Source organism: Rhinichthys klamathensis, unplaced genomic scaffold, assembly GCF_029890125.1.
Source record: "Rhinichthys klamathensis goyatoka isolate OS25496 unplaced genomic scaffold, OSU_Roscu_1.1 h1tg000269l_1, whole genome shotgun sequence".
NCBI classification, from domain to species: domain Eukaryota; kingdom Metazoa; phylum Chordata; class Actinopteri; order Cypriniformes; family Leuciscidae; genus Rhinichthys; species Rhinichthys klamathensis.
In genome coordinates, this window is record NW_026606789.1 from 1,370,344 (window position 1) to 1,387,249 (window position 16,906).

The window sequence follows — 16,906 nt, forward strand, 5'->3', positions numbered from 1 at the left end:
GTGAGATGTTGTATGTTAACACCTCTTTCATTGTGTTGAATCATGGTGCCTTTATATCCTTTTATTTTTAATCATTTATTTATTTTTTTGCAGAGATGAGCGCCGGCCGCCATATCATGAGTTCACAGCTGAGCGGGCATACTATGAGAATGTGCGTACCCCAGGTTCCTACACAGAGGATCCACGTCGAAAATATCCTGCCAGAAGTCGAGAGTTTTATTCAGAATGGGATCCTTACCAGGGAGATTACTATGATCCACGATACTATGATGACCCCCGTGAATACAGGGATTATAGAGACCCATATGAGCAGGATATTCGAAAGTACAGCTACTTACAAAGAGAACGTGAGAGGGAAAGAGAGAGGTTTGAAACGGATCATGAACGTGACCATGGTCGACGGACAATTGAACACAATCAAAGCCCATCCCATCCACGTCGTCCCACTAGCCCTGCTGCCTCCCCATCCCTTTCTGAACGTCCTCCCAGTGACTCTGAACATCATGTTTACAGCCGCTCATCTGAGCGAAGTGGCAGCTGCAGCTCACTTTCTCCACCACGATTTGAAAAGCTAGATAAAATTCGTTTGGAGAGGCACAATAGGAGTGATAAATCAGAGAAAGACAAATCAGTCTTTGAGGCAGATCGTGGAAATGGAGGAGAAAAAGAAAGACGTGCTGGACGTAAGGAAAAAGGAGACAAGGACAGGACTGAGAAGCAGAAGTTGAGGAAATCAAAACTTGCATCCCCCACTGTTCCATCTTCAGAGACAGACCTTGAACTTGACAGGGACACTAGCCCAGAAGCTAGCTTAAGTTTGCGAGGTAAAGCCAGTAAATCATTCGTCAAAGACTATTCTGGAAAAGGAAAACTTGATCTGCCACCTTGTGTTGTACAGCTGACAAGAGTAAAGGAGAAGGAAGGGAAATTAATAGATGGTATCCTCAGTGAGAAACAAAAAACAAAGGTTGGGAGTGATCATGTTCGGTCTCCAACCACCCCACCCTCAGTTGATCACAAGAGTATGCCTTTCCGCATAGACACTCAGGCTAGAGATTTTTTTAAGCACGGAAAACATCTCAAGGAGAAGGGCTTGGCTAGTCAAGTTGAGGTTGTGGATAAAGAGGGCAAGGTGAAAAACAAAAAATACTTCAAAACTGATCTTCAATTTGACACCAGCTCTTCTGTGGATGCTGACCGCTTGGCTGCACGAAAGAGGCGCTTTGAAGAAACATCTGGAAAGGCTGATAATTTGAGGAGGATAAGTCAGGAGGAGGATGAAGGGAAGTTAAGGAGATTTATTGATGAACCTTTCCTGAAAGACATTGATTATGATAAAAAGTTGCTACGAAAAGAAGCACACAAGAGAGAACAAAAAATTAAGCCAGAGAGGATGGTTACTGTTAGTACTCTAAACGAAGAGCTAGACACTGTAATGTCAGTAGGCCTCAGTCTAGACCTTCAGGCCCGACTTGGTGAACCAATTGAGGAGGCAATAGATTCCTTAGATAGTCTTGATCAAAAGATAGGTTCTTTTGGAGCTAATAGTCAACCAAGTTTCAGTCTTGCGGTCTCTGATGATGGAAGTGTAGATATGGAATTTTCTAGAGACCAAGAACAGCAGCACTTAACTAGCTACAACGTCCTCTCCTCAAGGCTGGAAAGAGATTCTGAAAGTAAGGAAAGTTTGGTCTCGGACATTGATCATTCGCAGAGTTGCAGAAAACAAATGGAGCAGAACCGTCGTCTACAGCAACAGTTGCTGGAGTGTGATAAATCTGATAAAACTGAAAGCACACCCAGCACTGATGCAGAAGACTTTGAGCATCGAAGTCTTGTGCATGAGTTAGGAAAACCACCTCAAGATGTAACTGGCGATTCACCACCCACCAAGCGAAAGAAGTTAGGAGCATTTGAATTTGATTTTGGCACTAAAAGAGAGCGAGATTATCAGAGGTTTAGACGGATAAATGATGAACCTGAAAGGAGACTTGCTTCACTTCCAGGGACACCCTTTTCTGAGGAGGAGAGAAATGCATCACAATTGCTGGACAAAGAGCCAGATTCACCATTGGCAATGGACAAAAATTGCTTGCATTTTGATGTATCAAAATACAATATTGGCAACACAGTGCACCAAGGGCTTTTGCCACATGCAGAGATTTTGAAAGTGAAAGCATCAGTGACAGAAGAGGAGTTCTGTTGGGAGAGCAATATTAGGCAGGCCACATTGAGAGGAGAAATGAGCTTCCCTACCAGTTTTGTTAAACGAGAAAGTATCCGAAAACGCCCTGAATGTGAATTGGAGCCTGGGGAGGTTCAGTCAGACTCTGATGAAGATAGTGAAAGTAGGCACCTTTCACTAAAGCTAAACTCTTTCAAAAGAGAGCATGAGGAGAAGCTTTCAGATGTAAAGTCTTCTGAGTTTCTTGAAAAGAATAAGTTCTATGAATTTGCATTGGATAAGACCATAACGCCAGACACCAAAGCTCTACTCGAGCGTGCTAAGTCACTGTCTTCATCTAGGGAAGAAAACTGGTCTTTCCTTGGTCATGACTCAAAATTCAAAAGCTTTCGAAATAGCACAGACAAGGAGAAGTCTGAACCCACTCCAAGACCTATTCCTTCTTGGTACATGAAAAAAAAGAAAATTCGCTCTGATTCTGATGGAAAGTTAGATGCTAAAAAGGAAGATGCCAAGCCTGATGAACAAGAACGACAAGAGCTCTTTGCTTCACGCTTTCTTCATAGCTCTATATTTGAACAGGACTCGAGGCGACTTCAACATCTTGAGCGGAAAAATAGCGACCCTGAAGTTAGAGTTTGGAGAGAGAGTATTACAAATGATTCCCAAGGGGAGCAAGCTGGGGCAGGAGGAACAGACCTCTCTCAAGAACCAAGAGTACTTTTTCATAGCCGCTTCTTAGAACTTCAACAAAGAGATAAGAACCAACAGCTGCCCATTTCAGAAAGAGTTAATGTAAATGATCAGATTGAGGAGAAGACACTGGATGAAGAGTTTGGGCCATCCCCCAATGTATCAGAAATTTCCCAAGAGTTGTCAGTAAGTCATATCCCAGCTACAACATCGCCAATGTCTCTCTCTAAAGTTTCAGAGACTTCTGTGCAGCATGATAAGCCAGTTTTGCCCTCTACATTAATAAACCTAGATGGTCGAGCAGTTGTGAATGAGCGGCCTGAAGATGCTCCAAAAGATTATTCTCCATTAATTAACCTAAAGGAGGAGAAGACAGCTGTTGCAGTGAGTATTACACCCCCTGAACCCATGATAAAGGAAGATGTGACTGTCAAAGAACCTAATGAAAAGCTGGGGGAGTCCAAAAGAACTGTAAGCCCAATTGTTGAACAGGATATTGATGTCAAACCTCCTACTCCTGGTGCATCTTTAAGTAATGTTGAGCCAGAATGTGATCCTTTTCAGGCATCTTCTCCATCGTTTCCAAAGCCCAGTCAAGCTCAAGAGATTGCTGAGCTTTCAGAAATAAAAATGGAACCTGCTAATACTCATCTTCACAAGGTTGCATCCCCACTAGATGTGGAGCTGCCAGACACAGAACCTCAGATTGAACTGGTACAGACACCACGTAAACAACCTAAAAGTAAAAAGGTAAAAACTGTCTCACCAGCATCAACACTGATCCCTCAAGTTGCTAATGAGAAACCAGCTACACGAAAGAGTGAACGCATTGATAGAGAAAAGCTAAAAAGATCTTCATCCCCCAGAGGAGACTCCACAAAACTGATTGCTGACTCCAGAAACTCTACGAAATCTCCTGTTCATGCTACAGATTCAGAGCAGGGCCATGAATCAAACACAAACCATGCCAGAACACGACAGCGACGGAATGTACGATCTGTCTATGCAACACCCCTTGAGGATGAAGCTCCACAATCAGGAAAAGAGATTACAGAACCTCCCCGTGTCACCCGTAAGCGATGTAGTGATAAGGAGGCTGGAACACAGCATATGGTAGCCACACTTGGTAGAAGAGGTCGTCCACCCAAGACTCGTAGAAGAGGTGATGAAATGTCTCCAGTTAAGGGAGATCATACCAAAAATTCTGAGAGTGAAGACTCTGAAAATAAAGAGTCAGCATGTAGTGGAGAAATGTCTAAAGCAGCAGAGGCATGGCGCTCTCCACGATCTCAAAAAGGGCAGACTTCGCCAATAAGAGCAGGACAAAGCAGAAAAACATTAAAATTGGACAAAGTGCCAGGTAGCCCAGAATCCATTCAGTCAGACAAAGCAGGGGTTGATGTGTCACCTGCTCTCGATCACCAAGCTGAATCCAAAGATGAAACTTCAATGCAAGTTGGGCAGTTGTCACAAGATACCAAACAACATAACATATCTAAAAGAGAAAATGAATTTGCACATTCTGGTAAGGAAAAAACAACCGATGCCGACATAGAAATCACTCCTGTAGAAAAAACACAGCCATTAGATAAGAAAATCAGGGCATCAAGACCAGCAAGAAACACCAAAACAATGCCTGAAGTTAAGCCTGTCAACGTTATTAATCTCACTGTGGATGCAGCTAAGAATGCCCTTCATTCAGATGAGGACAAAGCTGTAAGTTTAGAAGGGTCTTTGAAAACCAAAGCCCCACAGTTAGTAAAAGAAGAGTCAAACATCCCAGTTTACCACAAAGAGGAAGATGTGCACAGTACTGATGAAAAGGACGAGTCTCTTTCAGAAATGGAGCCTCCTACTGATCCCGTGGCTGCCTTGCTTGCCCGTCAAATGGAACTGGAAAGAGCAGTGGAGAATATTTCAAAACTTACAGATGAACAGCTTCCAGCACCTTACAAAGAACCTTGTACTGAACCACCAACCCAAACACCACCTGTTATAGTACAACCTGCTGATGATACAGAGGTAGAAAAGCCTGCCAATCCAGCAAGTGAAACTGAACTGGCAGCTGCAATTGATTCCATTACTGCTGAGGATATATCTGGTGATGCAGATGGATTTTCTGCTCCAACAACATACACCGCCCTCCTTCCCACACCAGAGACACTTGTTCTGCCTGTATCAGGTGAGGTTACTGAACCTGAGACAAACTCGACTGTAAAGACCATTGTACAATCTGATCAAGATAGTGTTAAAGTTCCAGATTCAAAATCTCATCGAACTTGTAAAACAGACACTTCATTCACAGAATCTCCATTAGCAGAGGCAGCCAAAAAAGGAGGAAGAGCACGGCCAAAAACTCCAAAGAAATCCAGAGGTCGGAAGGTTTATTTGAACAGAAAATTAGATATGGCTGAGGATGCAGTGCAGGAACCTGAATCCACTACAGTCACACTTCCAGAGTCTATCCCAGAAGAGATTAAAACTGCCAACCCTAAGGCAGCGACATCAGCAGCTGCAGCAGCTGTAGTCACTGTTGCTGCTGCATGCAAACATGAAGCTACATCTACAGTGATTTTGGACACACCAAAAGAGGCAGAACAGCCTGCTGTCGACCAGCCTGAACCTCAAGAATCTGCCTTCCACTCTGGAAATAACAGTCCTTCTTATTCAAGGACACAGCAGCTATCTCCTGAGCCAGTAGCATCTACCCTTACTTCACCTACAGCCTGCCTGAATTCACCTACATCCTCTAAGATTCCTCTCTCACCCCCTGAGTGGAACACCAGGACAGAGGAGAAAGGAATTATCCCTAAACCTCAAGTTAATGTGTCTTTGTCTACACCAGGAGTTGGGGTACCTCCAGCAAATCCTCCCATGCCTCCTGACACAAAGGCCTCTGATATTGACCCAAGCTCCAGCACATTGCGAAAGATTCTAATGGAACCAAAGTATGTATCTGCTTCAAATAGCAATGCAGTCCCAGGTATGCAGTTCACAACCACCTTAGCAGATACACGGATGTCTAATAATGAAAATTCAGTTGAGGCTGTGCTGCCTTTAAAGACCTCTCTACCTGAAGATAGACCTAGCCCTATAACTCAGCTTGTACCTTGTACAGCACCACCAAAACCACCTCTTCTGCAACAATGTGGTACTCCGCAGATCTTAAAGGAGAAACTGGCTATAACTTCCACCGCTACTTCAGTCATTAGTCGGATCCCTATGCCCTTTGATTTCGAGGACACTCCTCGGATCTCTTTAAGCAACCGTAGCTCTGGAATGTCCATACCCAAGCAGAAGTATTGTACAGGCTTGAATGAAAATAGCAAGTATCATGGACTTAACCCCTCTGAGGATGGCGGAAGTGTTGGGCGCCCTGTTGTTGAAAGCACACATTGTAACACAGGGTCAAGTACTGGTTTGAGGGTCAATACATCCGAGGGTGTGGTAGTGTTGAGTTATTCTGGACAAAAGACAGAGGGACCACAGCGGATCATTGCTAAAATAAGTCAAATCCCACCAGCCAGTGCAGTTGATATTGAGTTTCAGCAGTCTGTAACAAAATCACAGATAAAACAAGAACCACCATCTCACCCATCTACACCAAAAGGATCACAGACACCTACGGGTTATGGACATGCAGGGGTAGTATTAGCTGGCCAAACCTTTAGTGCTCAGCCTGTTATTTCCTCGATTAATCAGGAATGTTCTAGCTCTGAAAAATCTGAACCATCCTACCACACTGGTCAACATGGAGGTTCTGTGAAAACCTTCCAACAGTCCACAAGCCATCCTCAACTTCTGAGGTATAGCCAGTCAATTGCACAGCAGCAGCATTTTAAGAAAAATGGAGTAACTGAAACCATTTCAATGAAAACTGATATAAAACCACCACAGAACTTCAATGTTAAACCAGTTTTAAGCCCTCACCATCCATCTTTAGTAGGCAATCACATTTTAAGTTCAAGTGCTCCACATGAAAGAGTGGTCTCACAACCCAAGCAAGATTCACATTCTCCAAGGTCGTCAGGCCATTCCACGTCACCCTTTCCAAAAATTTGCCCTCCTAGCAGCTCAGTTGTTTTGGGTCCAGCTGGCCCTATATCTCAGTATGTGTCAAATATACACCATGCTGAGCAATCAGTGATAATGCCCCCTCATAGCGTCACCCAGTCTATGCCCATAGGTCATTTGTCCCAAGGAGATGTCAGAGCCAGTACGGCATCGTTATCTGGAATGGGTTATGGAATCCGTTCAGAAAACCTCTTATCGCCTCGATCTGCACCTCCACAACGTTCCACGACTCCTCAACCTGCAGTGATCAGAGATGTTGTGCTGAAGTCACATGCAGGTTTATCTGGTGGTGGCCAGGTTGAGACAAGCAATGATGATATGCTGAATCTCCCACAAGGACTTCGTAGAGCTTCTGCACCACAGTTACAACCGGAAAGCATAGTAATGCAGCCTGAATTCAAAGGTCTGCATCACAGGGCATTGCGTCTAGATCAGTATGCCAGAGATGTGCGTTTACTTGTGCACCAGCATTTAACTGACCATCCAGGTGTTGTAGAAAATCGCCAAACTCGAACACCAGAGGCAATGCAGTCACCTTCACACATAACATCTACTTCTAAAGCTTCTCCTGTGGTAAAGAATGCTCCACCAAAAGCAATGGAGCTGAAGATGACACCCTCCCCTCACTCAGACAGCAGGATAATAGGGCACACCCCTGGCTCTGTGATGGTATCTTCCCAAGGAGTTCAATTGATTCATACTGGAAATCCAAACTCCATGTCTGAATACTACAGAGAAATGCGTGGCTTCCATTCTCAGTATCCAAGTCATTCAGTAATTGGAATTAATTTGGCTAATCGTGGAATTGCTGCATCTCAGGTGAGAGTTTGTGTTGTGCTCTACAATTATAATTTATGCAATACAGTTATCAGTTATGTTAGCCATGATATATATACATATATATATATATATATGTATGTATATATATATATATAAAGTGTTTCCGCTACATTCATTCTGCCGTGGCGGGCCGCCACACCTAAAATCATCCCGCCACGGCTGCAGCTTCTCAGTGAGGTCCGATATTGTGCATACTATTGTGTTATTTGTTAAGCCCCACTAAAGGCATAAAAAAACTTTGTAAAGCACAATAAAGTTTTCGCACTATATTCCAAGACTTCTAAAGTCATTCAATAGCATAATGTGAGGTAAAATGAATATTTAAGTCGTTAAATTAAAGTTAATGGAAACTCATCTCTCCTCTGTCATTCTCCTTTCATCAGCTTTCAAACAGCGCATCGCATTCGGTTACGACAGTAACACAACGACACTCTCTTCAAGATCAATGTTCCCATTATTATACTTTATTTGTAGATAAAGGTCTATGGTTTGCATTAAATTACTTTCTTGCTGGAGTTTATTGCCCTTTCTAAATCATATTCCTTTCTCCAGGGTGTCTGTTAGATTACAGCACTGGAGTAAAGAGCGCTGTGAATTGTTCTTCATGCGCACTGTAACTGAAATTTAAAACTGTTAAAAAAAAGGCTCAATAAACTGTTGGATAGATAGAATACACTAAGCATAGATCGATATAATCTCTTCGCTTTGTGCTTTGAACTTTTCAATGCGAAGCGCTGCACGCTTTGACTTCGCGTTGCTTCAAGTGCATCATTCTGCGCACGGGATGCGCATAATCGCTTTGCCGCTCTTATTGGAGCCTTTCATAGTATAATATATAATATTGTTTATAGTATAGTACTTTAAACACCTGGGGCAAGGGGGCGTGGCCATGGGAATATCACTCATGGAAATGGGCCTGCCACCACAGCTGGAAAAAAATCTTAGAGGAAACACTGATATATATATATATATATATATATATATACAGCGGGGGAAATAAGTATTGAACACGTCACTATTTTTCTCAGTAAATATATTTCCAAAGGTGCTACTGACATGAAATTTTCACCAGATGTTGATAACAACCCAATGAATCAGTACATACAAAGAAACCAAAACAAATAAGCTCAGAAATTAAGTTATGTGTAATAATATGAAATGACACAGGGAAAAAGTATTGAACACATGAAGAAAGGGAGGTGCAAAAAGGCATGGAAAGCCAAGACAACAGCTTAAAACTATTAGTAATTAAAAAGCAATCCAACCCCCTGTCCGTGCACATTAATAACAGCTGGTTCAGTCCCAACGGATGGCCTACAAAAAGGTCTCATTGCCAAGGTGTCACACAAGACACATCTCATGATGGGTAAAAGCAAAGAGCTGTCTCAAGACCTTCGCAACCTAATTGTTCCAAAACATAATGATGGCATTGGTTATAGGCACCATTCTAAGCTTCTGAATGTTCCAGTGAGCGCTGTTGGGGCCATAATACGGAAGTGGAAAGACAATCATTTCACCATAAATTTGCCTCGACCACTGCTCCTCGCAAGATTTCAGATAGAGGAGTGAAAAGAATAATCAGAAGAGTTGTCCAAGAGCTAACACCAAGGTGTATGGCGTTTTTAGGGTAATGTGCAGTGCCATTTCTCCTCCAAACATGGTGTGTATTATGGCATCCAAACAATTAAATTTTGCTCTCATGTGACCACACTAAATTCTCCCAGTATTTCCCTGGCTTTTCCAAATGTTGTGCAGCAAACTTTAAACGAGCTTCAACATGCTTTTTTTCTTCAGTAATGGAGTCTTGCGTGGTGAGCGTGCATACGGGCCATGGTGGTGGAGTGCATTACTTACTGTTTTCTTTGAGAACACAGTACCTGCTATCTGCAGGTCTTTTTGAAGCTCTCCACAAGTGATCCTTAGCTCTTGGACAACTCTTCTGATTATTCTTTTAACTCCTCTATCAGAAATCTTGCGAGGAGCAGTGGTTGAGGCAAATTTATGGTGAAATGATTGTCTTTCCACTTCCGTATTATGGCCCCAACAGCGCTCACTGGAACATTCAGAAGCTTAGAATGGTGCCTATAACCAATGCCATCATTATGTGTTGGAACAATTAGGTTGCGAAGGTCTTGAGACAGCTCTTTGCTTTTACCCATCATGAGATGTGTCTTTGTGTGACACCTTGGCAATGAGACCTTTTTGTAGGCCATCCGTTGGGACTGAACCAGCTGTTATTAATGTGCACGGACAGGGGGTTGGATTGCTTTTTAATTACTAATAGTTTTAAGCTGTTGTCTTGGCTTTCCATGCCTTTTTGCACCTCCCTTTCTTCATGTGTTCAATACTTTTTCCCTGTGTCATTTCACATTATTACACATAACTTAATTTCTGAGCTTATTTGTTTTGGTTTCTTTGTATGTACTGATTCATTGTGTTGTTATCAACATCTGGTGAAAATTTCATGTCAGTAGCACCTTTGGAAATATATTTACTGAGAAAAATAGTGACGTATTCAATACTTATTTCCCCCGCTGTATATATATACTGTATATAAATAAATAAATCTTGTCTTGATTTAAGATGTGCATTCTTCACTAGGTCTCACAAGTTGATCAATGTCAAAGGCAGAAGGTTCCCTCTGTCTCCTCCGTTGAAACTGTGGGAAGTTTTGGTGAATCAAAACTTGACGGTCCTCACATTCGACACCCAAGCTCCATGGATTTGTCTCACATATCACGAGTTCAGAGTGAGACTGGCTCTCCCTCTTACACTTCTCCAGTGAATATAACACCCAAATTGGAGATGCCTATCACTGTGCACAAGGGACCTCAAGGACCTATTTCTAACCAGTTGCCACGTCCATCCTCAGCCTCTTCTCAGATACGATCAGAATTTAAACTTGATCACACAGGACTTCGGTCCGTTGATATGGTGCAGTTGTTAACGGTTTGTAAACTTATTTTACTATTATTTCTATTGATTTTTAATTCCTTCAGAAATACAATGGATATAATATATTTTTTTGTCATTATGGTTGTAACTCTTTTTGTCTTTGAACAGAAATACCCAATTATTTGGCAAGGTCACCTGGCACTTAAGAATGACACTGCAGCGGTACAGCTACACTTTGTGTCTGGTAACAATGTTCTGGCTCACCGTTCACTGCCACCACCAGAAGGAGGTGCCTTTCTTCGCATTGCCCAGAGAATGCGTTTAGAGGTCTCACAACTTGAGGGAGTTGCAAGACGTATGACTGTAAGTATCCTGTCTTATTTTATACCTCTATCTCAAACCATATTAAGGATTTGTCTTAAAGTGCCCCTATTATGCTATTTCAAAGTTTCCTAATGTTGTTTTGGAGTCTCCTTCAACAGGTTTACATGCGTCAAAGGTCAAAAAACTTTTTCATTTTCTCATAATATACATTTGCACATCACCACATTTTCAATGATTCTCAAACGACTCGTCAGATGAATCAATCTCTCTAAATCCCTCCTTTCCGCAAGCTACTCTGCTCTGATTGGCCAGACACCTCAGTCTGTTGTGATTGGTCTACCGCGTGCAGCGTGTGTCGTAAACAAAATCACCCGTTGCCATAACAACGTCAGCTCTGCGTGTCCTAAGGCTTCCTACACCGTAAACTAAACACAGTAACGAACAATGACGTCGATTTTACCATATCAATCCTAGCGCGAGTCCTATGATGAAACATTGGAAGAACTAGTTATTCAACCCAAACCTCCATAGCAAGGACAACTCGAGCAGGATGTTTCTCAGTGATACGCTACTCAGTTTGAGGTACATTATGAGATGTTGCGACTGTTACTTCTCACCATCAGCATTAACAAGTGCATGTCCATCAACAAACCGATTATTTTACTTCGACTTATTTATTAACAGAGTATTTTTCTAATTTATTGCGGTGAACATGTGTAAACTGTAGGGGTGTAACGGTACACAAAAATCACGGTTCGGTACGTACCTCGGTTTTAAAGTCACGGTTCGGTACGTTTTTCGATACAGCAAAAAGTAAGAAATGCCAGAGAAATTTCCTATTTGTTAAAAGAAAAAATATTTTTTAAATAAGTGTGAGTTTTCCTACATCTTGAAACTTTCAGGTTTATAAATGGGTGTCATATATAATAATCATAAATAGTCATAAATAATGTTTTGGTCATCACATTAAAAATAACATTTAAATGTATGAAGAGTTCAGATGCAAAAGCCATTTGAAATTTTCTTCTAGAATGATCATTTTTATCAAGCTTGTATATTTAAGTTCAGTAATTTCACTTAAATGGCAATGAAGATTACCTATTAATTGTCATTTGAGTGAAATTACTGAACTTCAATATACAAGCCTCATAAAAATGATCATTCTAGAAGAAAATTTCAAATGGCACTTAGAGGCGTTTGCATCTGAACTCTTATATTTATTTATATAATATTTGAGTTTTGAAGTGCTGGAAAAAGATGTGTGAAGTACTTGAAAGCATTTCACTATTCCAGCCAAACTGGTTACAGTTAGTGTTACTATATTAAATCCATGGTGAATGTTGCTGGTCTGTGGACGTAAAGTATTACTAGTTCATTCACGGCACAATGTTTCTCCTGGTGTCCACGTCAGCGCTGTTTGATCTGATAGAGATCTACGGTTAATAACGGAGAAATGTGAATGCTTCTCACTAGATCTCGCAGCGATGTTATTACTTCAGTGGCGAATTCAAATGTTTTCTTTACTGGATCTTAGCGCTGTGTTGTAACAGTATCGCTTGATCGAGATCGGCTCGCGCTCATAGGCTCGCGCTGCACAGATGTTGCTGGTCCGAACTGATAAACGACCCGTGAAGCACATAATGAGTAACGCAGTTTCGTTCCGCTTTCATTACGCTTGCCATTTGATGTTGCGCAACATTGTGGTGGTCGCGCCAGCGCGAATTTTGTCGGCAGGAATAATGGTCCAAGGAATCGTTCGGTTTGAATGCGTACCGAACCGGAAGCCTCGAACCGAAACGGTTCAATACGAATACATGTACCGTTACACCCCTAGTAAACTGTTTCAATAAAGGGGGTTGCACACCGGACGAGAAGCGCAGCGCCAAGTCTTTAAAATTCGAACACATTATTCTCTATGAGTGTACACACACCAGCGGCGCCATTCGGCGTCTGTCCGCGGCGCCCAGCTACGGCTCAGGACCTTGTTCAAAATCCTGCCGCGCCACAGAGCGCCATTTGCATAGTTTTATATAAAATTTACATTTATTTGTCTCAAATCGTCGTTAATGTACATGGCTTCACCCCGTGCTGTTTTCACTTGGGTTAGCTAAACGCTAGCTAAATAAATACTATTGTATTATGTGACATAGTTGCCTAGACAATGGATAACGTTACAACAAAATAACAGACTCAACGTGATAGACACTTTTACTTGATTAACGTTCAAACATCAGCTATTATTCAATTAACATAAAAACTCACATCGTGCAGCTCTTCTACCAGGAGTTGATTAAAAATTGAGCTTGCTCGAATAGAATGTGCGCGTCCGGTGTGCGATACCTGGAGTTGTCCTAGACGTGGCGCTGCGCGGCGCTGCGCTTCTCGTCCGGTGTGCGACCCCCTTTACAGTGCATACATTAGCCGAACTCTTGCATGAATGACTGATGTAACATAAATGTTGGTAAAACAAATCTTGCTCCATGCTTAATCTTTCCTCAAAGTAGTGAGAACGACAGAAAATCTGCATTTATAGACACAGTTTTAGGTAATAGTGGCCCACAGCTGATCAGCAGAAGTATTTCAGTAAGACAGTAATAATGTGAGTTCACCAGTTAGCAGGAGACCTACACAATATAAAACTCAAAACTAAGTATTTTGAACACCATCTTTCTAGAGCAAGCGGTTTGCGAATCCTGCATTGAACGCAGAGATTTGAGAAGCAGTTGTCAGTAAAATAAAGGGAACACAGCAAAAGTTTAGGATTATACTGCTGTGGTATCATGGTAATGATGAATTTTAACCACTGATTCTTCACATCCTCGTCCTTGAGCAATGGAAAAAAAACTGGCTTTACCTTCACATTGTAGAGCACAGCGTCTTCTCGACATGATGCTGTCCAGTATCCACAGGAATCAGCTGAAGTGTTCAAGTTTTCCCTGGTGTGTGGGCGGGTAATAATAAGTGGACGGGCAATATGCTTATGACTCGTTTGAAAAACGATTCATTTCATTGACTCAGAGTCAACTCTTACTTTTGAAAGACAATAACTTTATATACGGTTCACTTTCAGATTTAAAACTTTGCAGGATGTTTTCATTCTTTTAGAGCTATGTTACACACTACATGAAAGATCATTTTTAAAAATCCCTAATAGGGGCACTTTAAATCAAAATCTACTGAAATGTCAGCATATTAGGAATTTAAAGGAAAACCTTTTTTTCTAGACTGAAAATGAATACTGCCTTCTGTTGGCATTGCCTTGTGGATTGGACCAAGAGGATGTCCACAACCAGACCCATGCTCTTCAAACTGGTTTTATCACTTACCTGCAAGCAAAACAAGCTGCTGGAATTATCAATGTCCCGAACCCAGGCTCGAATCAGGTTAGTCCTCTTAAGAATAAAGATTATAATCGTGTGCAGAGTTTTTCCTGAAAGAGGATAGTTTAGCAAGATGCTCATGTATAACCACACATAAAAGATTAGATGCTTCTAGATGTGAAAATAAATAATTTAGCCATCTGCTGACTTAAAATGGGACATTCCACTAACAAATAATTTTCTTTTGTCTTCCTTGTAGCCAGCCTATGTTGTCCAGATTTTCCCTCCTTGTGAGTTTTCTGAGAGTCACTTGTCTCATCTGGCTCCGGACCTTCTCAATAGCATCTCCAGTATCTCTCCCCATCTTATGATTGTCATAGCTTCTGTATAAGAGGGAGATCCCAGCTTCCCACACCAACATGCCAACACCAGCCTTTGAGACTTGCCAGGTTTCCTCTTTGTTTTTTTGTGTTTTTTGTTGTTTTTTTACTCTGGAAAGCACCTCAATGTCCTTTTTGGCCATGTACTCACTCTTTTTGTTTTTTTTTCACCAGCCTTTTAATCCATTGACTCATTGCCACTTTCGTTTAACTGTGTATCACCTTAAAGTACACAGGGATAAATGGAGCTATCCACAACGATCAATTCTCTGATCATTTTTTCCCCCTTTATTTCATTTGGAGATTTGTATCTATGGTTTTTAAAACACTGAAGATCTTTGGGATTATTAGGACATGGGAGTTAAGAAATTTTTTATTGATTTTTTTTTTTTCCCCTGAAGAATAATCAGACCAATCATTGCACTATGTTATGAAAATCAAAAAAAGAAAGAAAAAAAAAAGAAAAGAAAAACAAGTTTGTACAAATTTGGTTATTGAAATTGTAATTTTACTTTATTACTTGGACATGCTTCATTCACCAGCCATTTGTGGTAGAGACTAAAAATGTTATCAAGTCAAAGTAGTTCAATTGAATTGCTTTGACACATTTTATAAAAAAAAATAAAAAATAAATAATAATAATGTAATATAAAGCAGTTACTGTTCAATCATAAGTAAAAAGGTTACTTCCATGTTATTTGTAGAAATTGCTCTCAATATAGCCCTTGTTCTTTCCCAAAGGGAAAATGTTGGAGCATTGTAAGTTGTACAGTTTACACTTGATGCCTCAATTGGGGATTGTATGTATACGTTTTTCGCTTTCTTAATACTTGCAAAGTGAATCAGGTGAAGGCCTGGTTGTAAATATGATGTATATTTAAAGACTTTCAAAGCAGTCATTAGACACTGCATATGACAAGCATAACCAGATTGACAACCTATTGCCATCAACCGTGAAAGTGAACTGTCAGTTACCACTTGAGTATCATTTCATATTTTTGTTTTGTTGATGTTTTTGAAATCAATCCTGTGCCATAATTTTTAATGGAGAAAGCTAAATGAATTGAGATTTATCTAGTTTTATTTTGATACTTGACTTTGTATTTGTCGCTTGATCTTTAAGGCTTGCTTTTACATTGCCTTGTTTTATGCTTTTTGTCCCCTACCTCTATTTCTGTCTTTTTTATTGTCATGTTAGTAACTATTGGGGGATCCTAAATGATGATATTGTCCGTAGGACCCCTAAAGTGTTCAATTCTGTTTTCCACTGTTTCTTTCTTGTTTTGTTTTTTTACATACCTCTGAATGTCCAATAAGAACAGTGCAATGCAAGTGGTAAATATACTTTGTAAAGAGAGAGAGAGAGAGAAAAAGATGAAAATATGTACAAATCTGTCAGGAGACATGAGAGACTGGCTTTTTTGGTCTCCTTTCTTCATTGCTGTCTCCTTGAGCCAAGCTGTAAATAATCAATTTAATTTTGTGTTGCTTTTGTTTTCTTCTTTGTCTTTGTTTTTTTGTTTAATGTCAGGGTCACTTTTGTTTTGTGAGACAAAACAAAACTATGTAAAGAAAACCGATGCAGAAAGTAAACCATGAGTCTTAGTTTTGCAGTTTCATTGGGTTACTACAAATTCGCTCATGGCTATTTTGAAGGCACTTACATTTTTGATATACAACTTTAAAATATCAAAATACCAAAAGAAAGGAAACAAAAACAGCTGATCTTAAAATTGTGTCTGATTTATTTTATTTCATCATTTTGAGTGTATTTTGCTGTTCCTCTATGAGGACATTTAAAGATGTAAAATAAATTTTGTTTAACACATCTGCAGATCATTAAATGGTCATTCACTCTGTCTTGTTGGTGTTTGTTTGCTTCACTCTGATCTCCATTCACTATCAATTTTACACTGTAAAACTTGCCTATCATGTACAGTTTAGTTCAGATTGGTATTGGTCAACTTTTTAATCATTTAAATTTTGCATTGTACAAAATGGCAGCCTTTGAAATTTAAAATGAATCAATTCAAGCATAACATTTAGTTGGAGATCAATGGCCTACAGTGTTTGTGTCACTTATAGCCACTTGATGGCAGTGTTGTGATACCGAAAACATGTTCTGTATTTTCATCTAATGGTTTATGATGGGTTTTGGCTACAGTGAACTTAAGTATTTTGTGTGGTAATACAGT

At 40.6% G+C, this 16,906-nt stretch overlaps 1 protein-coding gene across 3 annotated transcripts in view; it reads left to right on the top strand.

The window, feature by feature from the left end:
* Nucleotides 1-16,570, top strand: part of spen (spen family transcriptional repressor) — a 48,878-nt gene extending 32,308 nt beyond the window's left edge. For all 3 annotated transcript variants that reach the window (XM_056268093.1, XM_056268092.1, XM_056268094.1), the window contains 5 exons: nt 94-7,771; nt 10,394-10,741; nt 10,856-11,050; nt 14,236-14,394; nt 14,591-16,570. In XM_056268093.1, the coding sequence (XP_056124068.1) occupies nt 94-7,771; nt 10,394-10,741; nt 10,856-11,050; nt 14,236-14,394; nt 14,591-14,722 (8,512 nt within the window). In that variant the 3' untranslated portion in view covers nt 14,723-16,570. The remainder of the gene's footprint in view (nt 1-93; nt 7,772-10,393; nt 10,742-10,855; nt 11,051-14,235; nt 14,395-14,590) is intronic.
* The last annotated feature ends 336 nt before the right edge of the window (nt 16,571-16,906 follow it).